Below are 15,536 nucleotides of genomic sequence, written 5' to 3'. Positions count from 1 at the left end.
GGGATTGCTGCTTTTACTGCGCAGTGTTCTTGCTGTTCTGGCTTCTGAGATTCAGAATATTTTTTTTCTTGTTTTCCTCCTCCAAAAACTAGGTGCGTCTTGTGATCTGGTGCGTCTTATAGAGTGAAAAATACGGTACTAGTTAACACAGAAAGTGGGGATTGTTGGTTACTGTTGTCGTACATTTCACGATAAAATGCTGTGCACATTGATGGCTGCGCAGTGGACACTCGGGTTGTGAACGTGATCTGTGTGGGATGCACGTTCACAACCTGCAGTGTTCACAACCCGCGCATGCGCAGGTTGCGATTCGGCGCTTCTGCGCATGCGCGACTGCCAAAACGTGGAAGTAACCCGTTCCGGTACTTCCAGGTTTTGGTGGTCCACAACCCGAAAAAACGCAACCTGTAACCAGAGGTATGACTGTATATAAACGGCCTTCTTATAAACCCAGCCAGATGGGTGGGGTATAAATAATATATTATTATTATTATTATTATTATTATTATTATTATTATTATTACAGTGGTGCCTCGCAAGACGAAATTAATTCGTTCCGCGAGTTTTTTCGTAGAGCGAGTTCTTTCGTCTTGCGAAGCCCCATGGCGGGGAGGGGTGGGGAGAAGCAGGGCAGCTGCCGCAGCCGCTCCTTGGAGTCACCCGCGCCTTGTGGACACCGCGAAACGCGGCTGCTGGAGGGCGGCGGGGCTCAGGAGCGCGACTCCGGCTGCAGCGCTGGCTGCTGGCGGCAACGGCTCCCGAGGGGAGCGCGCGAGGGCGGTGGGCAGCGGCGCAGAGTAGCCGGAAGGTCGGCCGGAAGGTGGGAGGGAGCCGGAGGAGTGGGGAAGCGAGCGTGCGACCGTCGCCATGACACGAGAGGCAGGGCCGTTTTGTCTAGCGAAGCAAGCCCTTAGGAAAATCCGTCTTGCGAAGCCCTCAGAAAACGAAAAACCCTTTCGTCTAGCGAGTTTTTCGTCTTCCGAGGCATTCGTCTTGCGGGGTACCACTGTATTATTATTATACCACCCATTGGTTGTGAGCTTTTTTGTTACACTTTTCCTGGGCTCCCAAGACATTGCAAAACTCGACCAGCCCTTAACCTCCTCCTTCTCTGTTATGTGGACTTTGGGGCTTTGATTGGTCAATTCTTTTTCAAAATGGAGGACACCGTCACTGTTGAATTTTACATGTTCTGTTCAATGTGGCGCTACGTTTCTGTGAGAATAAACGTCCACTGTGTGTGACCTGTTGGCTTTTGGCTTTCCTTTCATCCAGCCTTCCTCAACCTGGTGCCCTCACAGGTTTTGCTCCACAGTTCCCATCAGCTACAGTTCCCCAACCTCTCGTGGGTTCGAGGGTAAGGAAGGCCGCTTGAATCCAATGTATGCAAGGTGAGGGACGGAGGTTTAAGCCCAAGGGCTGCGTTCCCTAGAGGGCGGACTTCTGGGGACAGCTGGTGGGTGGTGGGCGGGGCCTAAGGCAAGAATGGGCGGGGCAAGGCATGGCACTTGCCTACATTCCTCCCAGACCAAATAAAAAGATGCCAGAGGCAGCGATGCTTCTGATTCTCAGTCGCTGGAAACCACAGGTGGGGAAAATTGCTCTTGTGCTCAGTGTTATGTACTGAAGTTCTCACCCTGGGCCAGCAGGGGGATACTGTAGATAGTTATGCAAATAAGGGATCGAAAGTGACGTTCAGTGATTGGATAGTTTTAGAAAATTGTTACAGTAACGTTGTACGGGAGCTCTGTATAAGCAGGCTGACTGAACCTTTCAGTTCAGTTCTGTTCTGGCCTCTGAATAAACAAGAGTTGTTTGAAGAATCGCTGTGTCGTCTGATATGTTCACCCACAACTTAACACTCAGATCCTGCTTTCAGGCTCTGTGCAGAACTGGCAAAACTGACATACAAATTGCGAGATAAGACATAGCTGTCAACCTTCCCTTTTTTTACGGGAAATTTCCTTATTCCGGCGCCGTTTCCTGCTGCTATCCCGGATTGTTAGATATCCCGTAGACTTTCCCCGGGACAGGTGAGGCGGCTGGTCCCTTATTTTCAAGGCTGCTGATCCCTTATTTTCAAATCTGAAAGTTGACAGCTACAGAGATAAGGACAACTGTGACTTTAAAGAAGAATGGGAACTTTTTTACAAATGAGTTAAAAAGACAGCAAAATGAACTGGGCTCCTTGGCAGGTTTTGAATAAGCATACACAAAATTTATTGGGGGTTAATACAGTAGATAGATAATATAAGGATGTGTACAATTTTACAGTATGCAGAGACTAACATGAGTTGAGAAACCAAAGAGAAGATTTAAAGGAAGTCTTGAGGGGGGAGAGGGGGGGTCTGTTGGGGAGGTGGAAAAAGGGGGAGGAAATAATGAAGATGACTTGTTTTGATAATTTGTTATGTTGAAATTGTTAATAAAAAAAATTATTTAAAAAAACACGTGCAGAGCAAAAAATAAAATAAAAAGATACTGCATTTTGGACTAGATATGGGCCACTGCCCTGATCCGTGGGCTCTTCTTATGCCGCTTAATTTTAAAATCCTGGTGCCAGGGAGAGAGAGACAGGGGCACCTGGTTGCTCCGTGGTCCTTTGGTGCACGGAAAGATGGCTGAGCCATCTGCCTTTCTACCTTCAGACCTTTTCTGCCACGACGGCAGGCGCTGGGAGGAGGCTCACAGGACAAAGCAGCCTCTGGGCATATCAAGAGTGCAAGAAACTTTTCTTTGTTTTGCAGTCTAAGAAGCAAGGTTGCTGTTGCTTTCTAACTGGTCCAATCAGACATTTTCTGCCACGACAGCAGGCGTTGGGAGGAGGCTCACAGGACAAAGTGGCCTCTGAGCATATCAAGAGCGCAAGAAACTGGGGCTTTTCTTTGTTTTGCACTCATTGCTGTTGCTTTTTAACTGGTCCAAAAGCCAGAAAGCGAGCAAGGCAGATCTGGGACCGTAGGGCTCAGGACCTCTCCCAGAACCCCTGCAGGGGCCCCCCTGGTCTCCAAACCTGGAATCCCTCCCCCCACTGCCGGAAGCGCAGGAGACCCCAACCCTTCCCTGGAAGGGCCACCCACCTTGACCTACCTGGTGACAACACTGCTTCCAAGGCTTCGCCCCCTTTGAATTCCGGGCGAGAGACGGAGGCAGCCGGTCACTCCGTGGTCCTTCTGTGCATGGAAAGATGGCTGAGCAGCTGCACTCAGGCAGGCAGGAGAGGGGAGGAGGGAGGGAGGGAGGCCTCCATGCAGGGGGACCACCCACCCACAGGCTCCCTGCCCTGGCAGCCCCAGAGCCCCCCTCCGCCTCCCAGCAAACAGAGCGCCGCTGGAGTAGGAGCAAAGCCACCCACGTCCCGCTTCGCGGGCCAAGATTGCAGCAGCGTCAGAGAGCAGAGAGGCACAGAGGGAGCCTGTTTGGCGCAGAGGCCTGGCCTGCGATGGAGCCTGGACTCGGCTGGGAAGCCCAGAAGGCTGTTGCCTCAGATTCTAGCCAGACCTGTTGCTCCAAGATGTGTCCAGGAGGGCCATTGGTGGTGGGTTCTCTCTGCGCTGCCCATAGAGGCAGAGAGAGATGTTTTTGTGGCTCGTCTCCAAACCTGGCTTTGCAAGGCAATGTTTGGACTGCACCCTTCCCACCATAACGCCTGGTGGTCCTCAGGATTGCAGGATTCATCCCTCCTCTCTCTCCTGCACTTCAAAACCATTTGGAAGAAAACAAACTGTATAGGAAACCACTGCGGATGCAGAAACAATTTGAACACTGTTAAATATACAGAAAGGGGTAAAACGCTTGCAAAAACGATTTCAGACCCAATGGAGACAACAGCTGGGATATTAAAGAATCTCCGCTGAAAAAGCGGCTTGATTGGGATCTGGAGAATGGTGGCTTCAGGCTGAGAAAAGGGGGTTAAGGCAGGAGCGTTGGTGCAAAAGGTGGGTGATTTCTCTCTCAGAAATCTCACCTGCTGGAGAAGACCACCCATCCAAAATGCCAGCCTGCCTTTCGACCTCCAGACCTTTTCTGCCACGACGGCAGGCTCTGGGAGAAGGCTCACGGCACAAAGCGGCCTCTGGGCATATCAAGAGTGCAAGAAATCTGGATCTTTGTTTTGCAGTTTTAAGAAGCAAGGTTGCTGTTGATTTTTAACTGGTCCAGAAACCAGAAAGAGGGCAAGGCAGATCTGTGACCGTAGGGCTCAGGACCTCTCCCAGAACCCCTGCAGGGTAGCCCCCGGTCTCCAAACCTGGAACACCCCACCCCCCCACTGCCGGAAGCACAGGAGACCCCAACCCTTCACTGGAAGCGCCACCCACCTTGACCTCCCTGGTGACAACTCTGCTTCCAAGGCTTCGCCCCCTTTGAATTCCGGGCGAGAGACGGAGGCAGCCGGTCACTCCGTGGTCCTTCTGTGCATGGAAAGATGGCTGAGCAGCTGCACTCAGGCAGGCAGGAGAGGGGAAGCAGGGAGGGAGGGAGGCCTCCACGCAGAGGGACCACCCACCCACAGGCTCCCTACCCTGGCAGCCCCAGAGCCCCCCTCCGCCTCCCAGCAAACAGAGCGCCGCTGGAGTAGGAGCAAAGCCACCCACGTCCCGCTTCGCAGGCCAAGATTGCAGCAGCGTCAGAGAGCAGAGAGGCACAGAGGGAGCCTGTTTGGCGGAGAGGCCTGGCCTGCGATGGAGCCTGGACTCGGCTGGGAAGCCCGGAAGGCTGTTGCCTCAGATTCTAGCCAGACCTGTTGCTCTAAGGTGCTGAGGAGAGATGCATCCAGGAGGGCAATCAGTGGCGGATACTCTCTGCGCTGCCCAGAGAGGCAGAGAGAGATGTTTTTGCGGCTTGTCTCCAAACCTGGCTTTGCAAAGCAGTGTGCGGACTGCACCTTCCATAACACCTGGTGGTCCTCAAGATTGCAGGATTAATTTCTCCCTCTTTCTCTATCCCCCCCCCCCCACAACACACACCAGCCTTTTTTTGAGGATGACCGTTCTCTGAATAATAATATAAAATACAGTGGTACCTCGGGTTACATACACTTCAGGTTACAGACGCTTCAGGTTACAGACTCCCCTAACCCAGAAATAGTGCTTCAGGTTAAGAACTTTGCTTCAGGATGAGAACAGAAATCGTGCTCTGGCGGCGTGGCAGCAGCAGGAGGCCCCATTAGCTAAAGTGGTGCTTCAGGTTAAGAACAGTTTCAGGTTAAGAACAGACCTCTGGAACGAATTAAGAACTTAACCCGAGGTACCACTGTAATGAAAACATTTTTATATCCCGCCCTCCTCAGCCGAAGCTGGGCTCAGAGCGGCTAACAAGAATACAAGTAACACAGCATTCTAAAATCAATTCATTCTAAAATAAATTCAGAATCAAATTAATGGCAGCCATTGGGCTAGAGTTCTGTGAGGATTACGGGGGGGGGGGGGGTCAGACTGTGCCTTGGCCAAAGGCCTGGTGGAACAGCTCTGTCTTTCAGGCCCTGCGGAAAGATGTCAAGTCCCACAGGGCCCTAGTCTCTTGTGACAGAGCGTTCCAGCAAGTTGGGGCTACAGCCGAAAAGGCCCTGGCTCTGGTTGAGGCCAGCCTAACCTCCCTGTGGCCCGGGACCTCCAAGATGTTTTTGTTTGAAGACCATAAGGTCCTCCGTGGGACATACCAGGAGAGGCAGTCCCGTAGGTACGAGGGTCCTCAAAGCAATTCCGCCACACCGTATAGGAACATATAGGAAGCCACTGCAGTTATAAAAACATTGTTAAAACCGTTAATGAAATTGATGGACTGTGCAGAATTTGATAAATTAACTGGAAGGATTCAAAACCTGCGGGACCAGAGATTATTAGGAGACTGGAGTAAATATACGAACTATTTGAAAAGTAATAGTAATGAACAGATTACGCTAGTAGGACTGTAAGAAGTTTTGTAAGGAGAACTATATGAAATATTGCAAGAAAGACTATGAGGAGAATTATGAGTTGATGATAAATAATAGTATTAGATATATTAAGAAATGCAGAATAAGTGATAAAGGACGGAAAATCATCAGAGGTGTGGATGGAAGTCTAAAACAATGTATAAGAAGTTATGTTATGTGATTGTTGGAAATGATATGTTTAAGAAAAACTAATAAAAATATATATACCGTAAAAAAGATAATAAAACCGTTAAACATACATACACAGGTAAAACGTTTGCAAATACCATTTCAAACCCAGTAGAGATAGCAGCTGGGGTATTAAAAAAATTATCCATGGCAAATGTGGCTTGTTGAAGATTGAAAGGATAGTGGCTCAAGCGTGAGAAAAGGGGGTTAGGAAGGGAGCGTTAATGCGAATGAAATCTCACGTGGGAAAAATATCACCCAGTGGCATAGCGTGGGGGGTGCAGGGGGGGCCAGCCGCACCGGGTGCAACATCTGGGGGGGGGCGCTCACACTCGCAGCTCTCTGCCCCTACCTGGCTCACTCACTCTCTCTCACTGCAGTGCTGGCTGTGCAAATCCGATCCGAGCCGCCGGGTCGCCGCCCACTGTGGAGGGGAGGGTGCCAGGCGTGCGGTGCGGTGCGGAGAGAGAGCGAGGGACTATCTGGGGGAGGGACAGTGCAGCGGGGGGGGGTTGCAAATTACTTGCCTTGCCCCGGGTTAGGGGGCACAAATTACTTGCCTTGCCCCGGGTGCTGACAACCCACGCTACGCCACTGATATCACCCAATGCCCAGGATGCTTCCGGATGGGGGTTTATGGTGTAATGGGGGTTCCTCATGCAAGCAGCTCTTTCAGGAAGTCCCAATGGCGTCCAAAAACCCAGCCTATATTTTCCTTATTCCAGGCAAAAACCAAAATACTGTAAGCTTTGGACTTGGGTTCACTGCCTAGCAAATGTTCTTCTTCATTCTGGCTCAAGTGTATTCCCCCCTCCCAAAACCCCGGGACCCCAATTTTGGATTTCTGAGTAGCAGCCTTCCCCCAATATACAATGCCCCCACACTTAATGCCCACACTTACAAGGGGTTATACTTATTCTGCTGACAACAGTGGATCACCAAGGTCTTAGCAATATAAGGAGCAGTGCACGAGAGGATTTGAGTCTGGATTAGAATAGCCCATCTTCCCTGTGTGAAATAAATTTGTGACCTTAGGCCTTAACAGTCAGTCGGGAGGGGGGGACCCAATGAGTAGGGTTATTCCAGCCCTAACAGGCAGAAGGCAGCAGAGGATGGTTCCTGTGATTTTCCAGTTCTTAGCCAATTAGAGTTTAGGGTAGCTCGAAGCTTTCCCTCTGTTATCCAAGCTCAGGGTTGTAATTTTTTTATTGGTTTTATTGTTTTATCTTTTTGCAAACTGCTTTGAGGGACGCGGGTGGCACTGTGGGTTAAAACACAGAGCCTAGGACTTGCTGATCAGAAGGTCGGCGGTTCAAATCCCCGCGAGGGGGTGAGCTCCCGTTACTCGGTCCCTGCTCCTGCCAACCTAGTTCAAAAGCACATCAAAGTGCAAGTAGATAAATAGGTACCGCTCTGGCGGGAAGGTAAATGGTGTTTCCGTGCGCTGCTATGGTTCGCCAGAAGCGGCTTAGTTGTGCTGGCCACATGACCCGGAAGCTGTACGCCGGCTCCCTCGGCCAATAAAGCGAGATGAGCGCCGCAACCCCAGAGTCGGCCACGCCTGGTGGTCAGGGGTCCCTTTACCTTTTAAACTGCTTTGAGGGTTGTTGTTTTTACAATCAAGCAGTGTATAAACCTTACGAAATAAATAAACGACATCCTGTTAGGATGACTTTCATGTCTTATATGTGGGACTCCCCTCATTCCAGCTACTTGAGGCAACGGGCCCCCTCCAGCCCCTCCAGCAAAGAATCAGACCACACATTGAAGCAAGTTTAAAGTATACTTTACTTACAGTCATGCATTGCCCTTGGCAACAATGATAAAATGCAGGCAAAGGTTCTTAGTTGGGGGAAAACCCCAACAAAGGCGGCCTCAGACACATGTTTCAGGCAGAGGGATATGTTCAGGCATGTTTGCCTCTGTTGTGTGCAGCATGGAGGGTGCGGGAGCAGGAGCCAGAACAGGAAACAAGCCTTACTTCCTCTTAGAAGAGAGGGTGTGATATAACTGAGACTACTCTAGCAAGTTATAACTCTGTGGTCCTTAACCCCTTCTCATACTAACTAACCTTGTTAGATTTAACTTCAAATCTCCCACAGAAACCAGATACTGGGTTTGAAAAACTCTGCTTTGGTCTGGGCCAGCAGGGCTGTTCTTATGTTCCCGCCTTATCTTACAGGTGATGGTTGGGATGTCCCTTTCAGAAACGGGTTACTTTTGTTTTCCGGATGTTGAGGGAATTGTCCAGTCTACTCCAATCTAGTGCCCGTCCAGATGTTTTGGATTTCAACTCCCATCAGCCCCAGCCAGTACAGCCATGCTAGCTGAGGCTGCTGGGATTGGCTGCCCAAACCATCCATAGGGCAGATTCTAGAGTAGATTGCCAACACCACTATGCCTCGGATGTGAAATTTATAGAAATATGTAGCTGGTTACCATTGGAGACTTTAGGTTGTGATTGGACAAATCTCCATACAGCACCTTCCACCGAAATGAAGGAGTCTTTGGATCCAAACTGGAATGTTGGCCCAACTTTGCTCTGATCCAGGAAGTCATGTCTAATATTCCTGCAAATTATATCCCTTTGTTGTTGTTTAGTCGTTTAGTCGTGTCTGACTCTTCGTGACCCCCTGGACCAGAGCACGCCAGGCCCTCCTGTCTTCCACTGCCTCCCGCAGTTTGGTCAAACTCATGCTGGTAGCTTCGAGAACACTGTCCAACCATCTCGTCCTCTGTCGTCCCCTTCTGCTTGTGCCCTCCATCTTTCCCAACATCAGGGTCTTTCCCAGGGAGTCTTCTCTTCTCATGAGGTGGCCAAAGTCTTGGAGCCTCAGTTTCAGGATCTGTCCTTCCAGTGAGCACTCAGGGCTGATTTCCTTCAGAATGGAGAGGTTTGATCTTCTTGCAGTCCATGGGACTCTCAAGAGTCCTCCAGCACCAGAATTCAAAAGCATCCATTCTTTGGCTATCAGCCTTCTTTATGGTCCAGCTCTCACTTCCATACATCACTACTGGGAAACCATAGCTTTAACTATACGGACCTTTGTTGGCAAGGTGCTTTTTAAGATGCTGTCTAGGTTTATTATTGCTTTTCTCCCAAGGAGCAGGCGTCCTTTAATTTCATGGCTGCTGTCACCATCTGCAGTGGCCATGGAGCCCAAGAAAGTAAAATCTCTCACTGCCACCTCCATTTCTTCCCCTTCTATTTGCCAGGAGGTGATGGGACCAGTGGCCATGATCTTCGTTTTTTTGACGTTGAGCTTCAGACCATATTTTGCACTCTCCTCTTTCACCCTCATTAAGAGGTTCTTTAATTCCTCCTCACTTTCTGCCATCTAGGTTGTGTCATCTGCGTATCTGAGGTTGTTGATATTTCTTCCGGCAATCTTAATTCCGGCTAGGGATTCATCCAGCCCAGCCTTTCGCATGATGAATTCCCTTAATGTGCAGCAAAAGCGAATAACATGTCAGATGCTCGAGTGTCATTCTTGCATTGCCGGAGAGTGAATCAGATATAATCCTGCGCTGTCAGTCATTTATAATCTGCGTATTTCTGGTTTGTTTCCTGACAAAGCAGCTAATTAAATACAGGAGTTATCAGAATAATGTTACTGAAACAGTGATTTTGTTTGAAGGAAAGCTTTGAGTGAGGTTTTAATGAATCAGTGATTTATTTCACCAAGGTCCTGGGTTTAGAAACTTGGTTGGTAGTCTTGCAGTTGTGTACAATAATCACATTTCCTGATTATTTTTTATATTTTAATTTGTAAACAGTCTAGAAAGAATTTTTTTTGGTATGGCTAACTAAAGGTCAGCTAAAGGAACTTAGCCTAAGCTGCTGGTCTCTGAAATCTACAAATAAAAGTATCCACATTATGCCACCTTAAAGACAATAAAGTTCTCACCTGCATCAAATTCACCATGTACAAAAGGCAGTTTTTTAGGTTCCTTTGAGATACAGATGTAATGCATTATTTTTTTAAATGACAAACATATTCAAATTGAAGTGTAATGTACAGGATACGTTTAGGACTGGGTTTAATAGAGTTAAGAATGGGTGACTTTATTTACGTATGCCACTACAGCTGCAAGAATGTTGATTGCACAAAATTGGAAGACTGGAGAAATACCAACAAAAGAAGAGAAGTTGATGAACTATCCAGAACTGGCAAAAAATGACAGACAGACTAAGAGAAAATGACAACAGAGACTTTGAAAAGTAATGGGAACCGCCACCCGGGAAGAATGGCAGATGAAGCTGATGGACTACATGGAAATGGCGGAAATGACTGGCAGAATCCGAGACCAGGGAGACGAGTCGGTGGAAGAAGACTGGAAAAAAAATTAAAGTATATTTACAGAAATACTGCAAAATTAATGAATTTTAGAAGAATACTGGAATGAAATTATATGGTTTTAGCAGAAATGTTCTAAAGAATTAAGCAAAAACTGATTGTTAATGGGCTAAAGTGGAAAATTTAAAGGTAGACGGTGTTAAGATAAATTATAGAACAAAAAATTGAGAAAGAGGGAAAGGATTTGCTGAACTCGCTAATTTGAACTAGAATACAAAAAAGGGAGGTGTGAGGAAGTCGAGGAAACAAGTAAATGAAAGATAAAGATATGGAAATTGGGTGTGTTTTTAAATGTTTTTGTTTTTTCTTGTTGTTTTGATGTATTGTTTTTTCTTTCTATTTTCGATGTATTGTTTGTTAATTTTTTATTGCTTTTTTTTCTCTCATACTTTTTTTCTGTAACTATAAAACTTCTAATAAATATTATTATAAAAAAAAGAATGGGAACCATTTATATTACATTTGCAGAAACAAAGAAAGTCTATAGACTTGATGGCAGGATTTAGACATTCACATCATTAGTATTAGAAAATGTGTAGAAGGTAGAGAAATAATATGGTGTATTTATTTTCATCTTGATGTTTGTAGGTTAGATGTTATTGTATAAATATGTTATTAGAATTTTTTCTTTTAGAAGGTAGCAAGGTGGGCGAAAGGAGAAACAAACCAGAAGTGGAGGTTGGGGGAAACCCAGGAGGGGAGGAAGAAAGGAACGCATAGTAAATGTTATGGATATATGAGATGTATGTAATGAATGAAAAAGAAATCTGAATAATATTTTTTTAATGGGTTGAGGGGTGTTTTGTTTATGTATTTGAAATTGCTTGTAAGCTGCTTTGAATTATGTTTTTCTTTTAAAAAATCAGTATATAATTTGTATGAAATAAATAGCACATAGATGTGGCAGGCATCCACAGGGGCTTAACTGCAGGGGGTTGGACTAGATGACCCTTAGGGTCCCTTCCAAGTCTACAATTCTGTGATTCTGACTCTGGTTGAAAATGTGCCGGTTTCCCTTCTCTGTGAGATATTTAGCTACGAGGCGAGTTTGATTTCTGCAATCATCTGACTGTGTGATGTGTTAGTTTCATTGTTGTTTTCTATGTAATAATAATAATAATAATAATAATAATAATTTATTCTTTGTACCCCGCCCATCTGGCTGGGTTTCCCCAGCCACTCTGGGCGGCTTCCACAAAGACCAAAAATACACTAATATGTCATACATTAAAAACTTCCCTGAACAGGGCTGCCTTAAGATGTCTTCTGAAAGTCAGGTAGTTGTTTATCTCTTTGACATCTGCTGGGAGGGCGTTCCACAGGGCGGGCGCCACCACCGAGAAGGCCCTGTGCCTGGTTCCCTGTAACCTGGCTTCTCGCAGGGAGGGAACCGCCAGAAGGCCCTAGGCACTGGACCTCAGCATCCGGGCAGAATGATGGGGATGGAGACGCTCCTTCAGGTATACTGGACCGAGGCCGTTTAGGGCTTTAAATGTCAACACCCACACTTTGAATTGTGCTCGGAAATGTACTGGGAGCCAGTGTAGGTCCTTCAAGACCAGTGTTATGTGGTCTCAGCGGCCGCTCCCAGTCACCAGTTTAGCTGCCGCGTTCTGGATTAGTTTTAGTTTCTGGGTCACCTTCAAAGGTAGCCCCACGTGGAGCGCATTGCAGTAGTCGAAGCGGGAGTATCGGTTATATTGGTGGGTTATTATTGATTGATTGAATTTATATACCGCCCTATACCTGCAGGTAGAGCATTTGTTAACTTGGAAGTTTTCATGTCTATTTGAAAACAATTCCCTTTAATGAAATTCACTTTTTTATTATTTATGTACACTACAACAACGGCAAGAGTCTTGATAGCACAAGGATGGAAGAATGAGGAAACCCCGACAAAGGAACAGCGGCAAGAGAAATTGACGAACTACGCAGAACTGGCCAAACTGACATACAAATTTCAAGAAAAGGACAACTGTGACTTCATGGAGGAATGGGAACTTTATACAAACTATTTAAAAACACAACAAAATGAATTGGACTCCTTGGCAGGTTTTGAATAAACATAACACAAATTTAATGTTGATAACATTGTAGACAGATAATGTAATGTAAGCAAATAAATAATACCTATGTTGTTTCAATTCACCACGTATGAAATAAATACAAGCCTATCCAACTAACTTTTTACATAGAGTAGACCCATTGAAGTCAACAGACCTAAGTGGTCCACATTCACTAATTTCAATGGGTCTCCTCTTAGGATGATTTAACGCTGGGTGCAGCAACCCACCGTTTGTTGTGGGGTTTATTTGGTTTTTTAAAAAAACTGAACGAATAATAATATCAATTAATTATATTTCTATTCCATTGGCTCATGGGGGGGGGGGCTGTAGTCAGGGACGGATTTCAGTTTGATGAGACCCTAAGCTACAAAAGGTAATGGGGCCCTTTTTATGTCCAGCTGTCCTTTGTCAACAACAAATTGTCACTGTTTTTTGTGTTGAATATATGCTGTATGGTAATTTATGGACCCAATAGGTATCTCAAGCCATTTGTTGCCATGCACCCAATCCATGCAGAATGTGGGCACCCTATATATATAGAAAGGAGCAAACCAGGGATATTTTAGGGAGCAGGCGAGCAGGCAGGGCCCATTACTTACACCATAGGAGCCCACACAACACAAAACACTGTTGCTGTATGTGGGTTTTATTTTATTGGTTTTTCATCTTCTATTTTGGAAATGTACCTCCAGTTTTTCCCCCTTTAATTTTTCTGGGGGCCCCCACTCTTCTGGGGCCCTAAACTAGAGCTTGTTTAGCTTATACGTAAATCCGGCACTGGCTGTAATCCAGAACTTTTAGAAGGCACCCGGTTGGCACCGGCTGCCTCGGATAACACAGCCGGCTGCTTAAAATCTGCGCTGCCCTCCCCCCAGATCCGTCGCTCGGTCACGCTAGACAGTGACCGACGGACACGTAACTTTTTTTTCTCCCAGGGCGCGTCAGGAGGAGGCGGAAAGTTTTCTGTGTTTTTTGGGGAGGGGGAGCGAGGGAGCATCTCTCTCCACACACGGGGCTCCTTGTTTTTTTCCTCTCTGGGCTCCCCAGGTTTTTTGTGGGGGGTGGGTGGGTCTGATCTCTCTCTGTGTGTCTCCCTCTCCTCGGTCTTCTTCGCTCGCTCGCTCGCTTTCTCTCGGCGTCTCCTTCCCCCGCTGCGCTTCCATCGCGGAGGCAGAAGGGGGAGGCGGCGAGCCCGGGCTCCTCTCCCTCTTTTGGGCTCCCTCCCCCGGCCCCGCATTCTTGAGAAAGGAGCAAAAGCAACAAAGAAGCCCGAGGAGGAGGAGGAGGAGGAGCAGGAGGAACGGGCGGCGGCGGCGGCGGCAGGAGCTGCCGCAAGAGGCGGCCAAAACTTTGCAGCAGCCGCTTTTCTTCTGCTTGGGAACTTTTGGCCAAAGTCCGCGCCAAGTTTTTTTTTCCCTCCCGCTCCTTCCTGACTTTTTGGGGGGACGGAAAAAGCATCCCGGGGGCTGCCTCGGCCGAGGGGGCGGCTCTCCGGATCATGGCCTTCGGTGGGGCCCAGGCCCAGGCCGAGGCGACGCCGCTGCTGCTGCCCGGCCCGCGACTCCCGGGACTAGGCGCCTTGCGCGCGGAGCCCGGTGCGCCCTAGGCGCACGGCCGGGGAAACCCGAGGAGGCGCAGGCGGCGCGGGCGCTCCGATGGCCCGTTTGGGGCTGGTCCGGTGGCTGCTTTGGGGGCTGCTGGGCGTGGGGCTGGGCGCCCTGGACGGCGGGGAGGCGGCGGCCTCGAGGCTCAACGGGAGCGCGGCGGCGGCGGCGCCGTCGGGCCGGGGCGAGGAGCGGTGCAAGCGCGCGGCGCAATGCGAGGCGCTCCAGCAAAGCGTGTGCCTGGGCTCTCCGCTGCCCTACGCCGCCACCTCCACCCTCCTGGCCGGGGACTCCAGCTCGCAAGAGGAGGCGCACGACAAGCTGCTCCTGTGGTCCGGTAAGTGGGCTGCTGGATGGGAGTTGGGGAGCCCCACGACCGTGGGTGACATGCAGCGTGCGGAAATGTGCGGGTGCCTGGCCCTGCAAACTCTGATACCTCGGGTTAAGTATTTAATTCGTTCCGGAGGTCCATTCTTAACCTGAGACTGTTCTTAACCTGAAGCACCACTTTAGCTAATGGGGCCTCCCGCTGCGCCACCGCTGCACGATTTCTGTTCTCATCCTAAAGCAACGTTCTTAACCCAAGGTACTATTTCTGGGTTAGCGGAGTCTGTAACCTGAAGCATCTGTAACCCAGGGTACCCCTGTATAGCAGCAGTTAAACATATATAATTTAAATCTTAATTACTAAAATATAACCTGAAATTGTCATTCAAGGCCTTAGGGAACGAGCTGTGCTACCATAATGCTACCAAAAAGTTTTATGGCAGTCGCACAGAATTTGGCCAACCTAACAGAAAAGCTTCTGGACTTTTAACAAAAGATGTCTTAAGCATTCTTTTCATTTCATTGTACAGTGGTACCTCGGGTTAAGAACTTAATTCATTCCAGAGGTGCGTTCTTAACCTGAAACTGCTCTCCACCTGAAGCACCACTTTAGCTAATGGGGCCTCCTGCTGCTGTCGCGCCGCCGGAGCCCGATTTCTGTTCTTATCCTGAAGCAAAGTTCTTAACCCAAGGTATTATTTCTGGGTTAGCTGAGTCTGTAAGCTGAAGCATATGTAACCCGAGGTACCACTGTAATAATAATAATAATAATAATAATTTTTATTTATACCCCGCCCTCCCCAGCCAAGGCCAGGCTCAGAGCGGCTAACAAGCAATAATAAAACAAGTTGAATGAATACAACAAGATTAAAAGACAACATTAAAATATTGGAACATTAAAATGCAGCCTCATCACAGGAGGAGAAAGGGAAAAGAAAGAGGGGGAGGGAATCAAATTGGCTCCAAGCCAAAGGCCAGGCGGAACAACTCTGTCTTACAGGCCCTGCGGAAAGAAATCAGATCCTGCAGGGCCCTGGCCTGAGAGAGAGTGTTCCACCAAGTCGGGGCCAGTGTTGAA

At 48.1% G+C, this 15,536-nt stretch overlaps 1 protein-coding gene and 1 long non-coding RNA gene across 2 annotated transcripts in view; one reads left to right on the top strand and one right to left on the bottom strand.

Annotated features, from left to right (window-relative positions):
* The window catches only part of LOC310659301, a 327,135-nt gene that overhangs the window by 1,555 nt on the left and 310,044 nt on the right, over nucleotides 1–15,536 (bottom strand). The window contains exon 2 of the long non-coding RNA XR_014502735.1: nucleotides 140–405. This is a non-coding gene — a long non-coding RNA (uncharacterized lncRNA). The remainder of the gene's footprint in view (nucleotides 1–139; nucleotides 406–15,536) is intronic.
* Nucleotides 13,620–15,536, top strand: part of SMO (smoothened, frizzled class receptor) — a 31,075-nt gene continuing 29,158 nt past the window's right edge. Inside the window, exon 1 of the mRNA XM_083401965.1 lies at nucleotides 13,620–14,468. Within this exon, the coding sequence (XP_083258091.1) occupies nucleotides 14,183–14,468 (286 nt within the window). The 5' untranslated portion in view covers nucleotides 13,620–14,182. The remainder of the gene's footprint in view (nucleotides 14,469–15,536) is intronic.

Source organism: Podarcis tiliguerta (assembly GCF_965153285.1).
Source record: "Podarcis tiliguerta genome assembly, chromosome: 10".
Classification (NCBI taxonomy): Eukaryota; Metazoa; Chordata; class Lepidosauria; order Squamata; family Lacertidae; genus Podarcis; species Podarcis tiliguerta.
The sequence above is the reverse complement of the archived record's forward strand: the minus strand, read 5'-3'. Positions and strand labels throughout refer to the sequence as shown.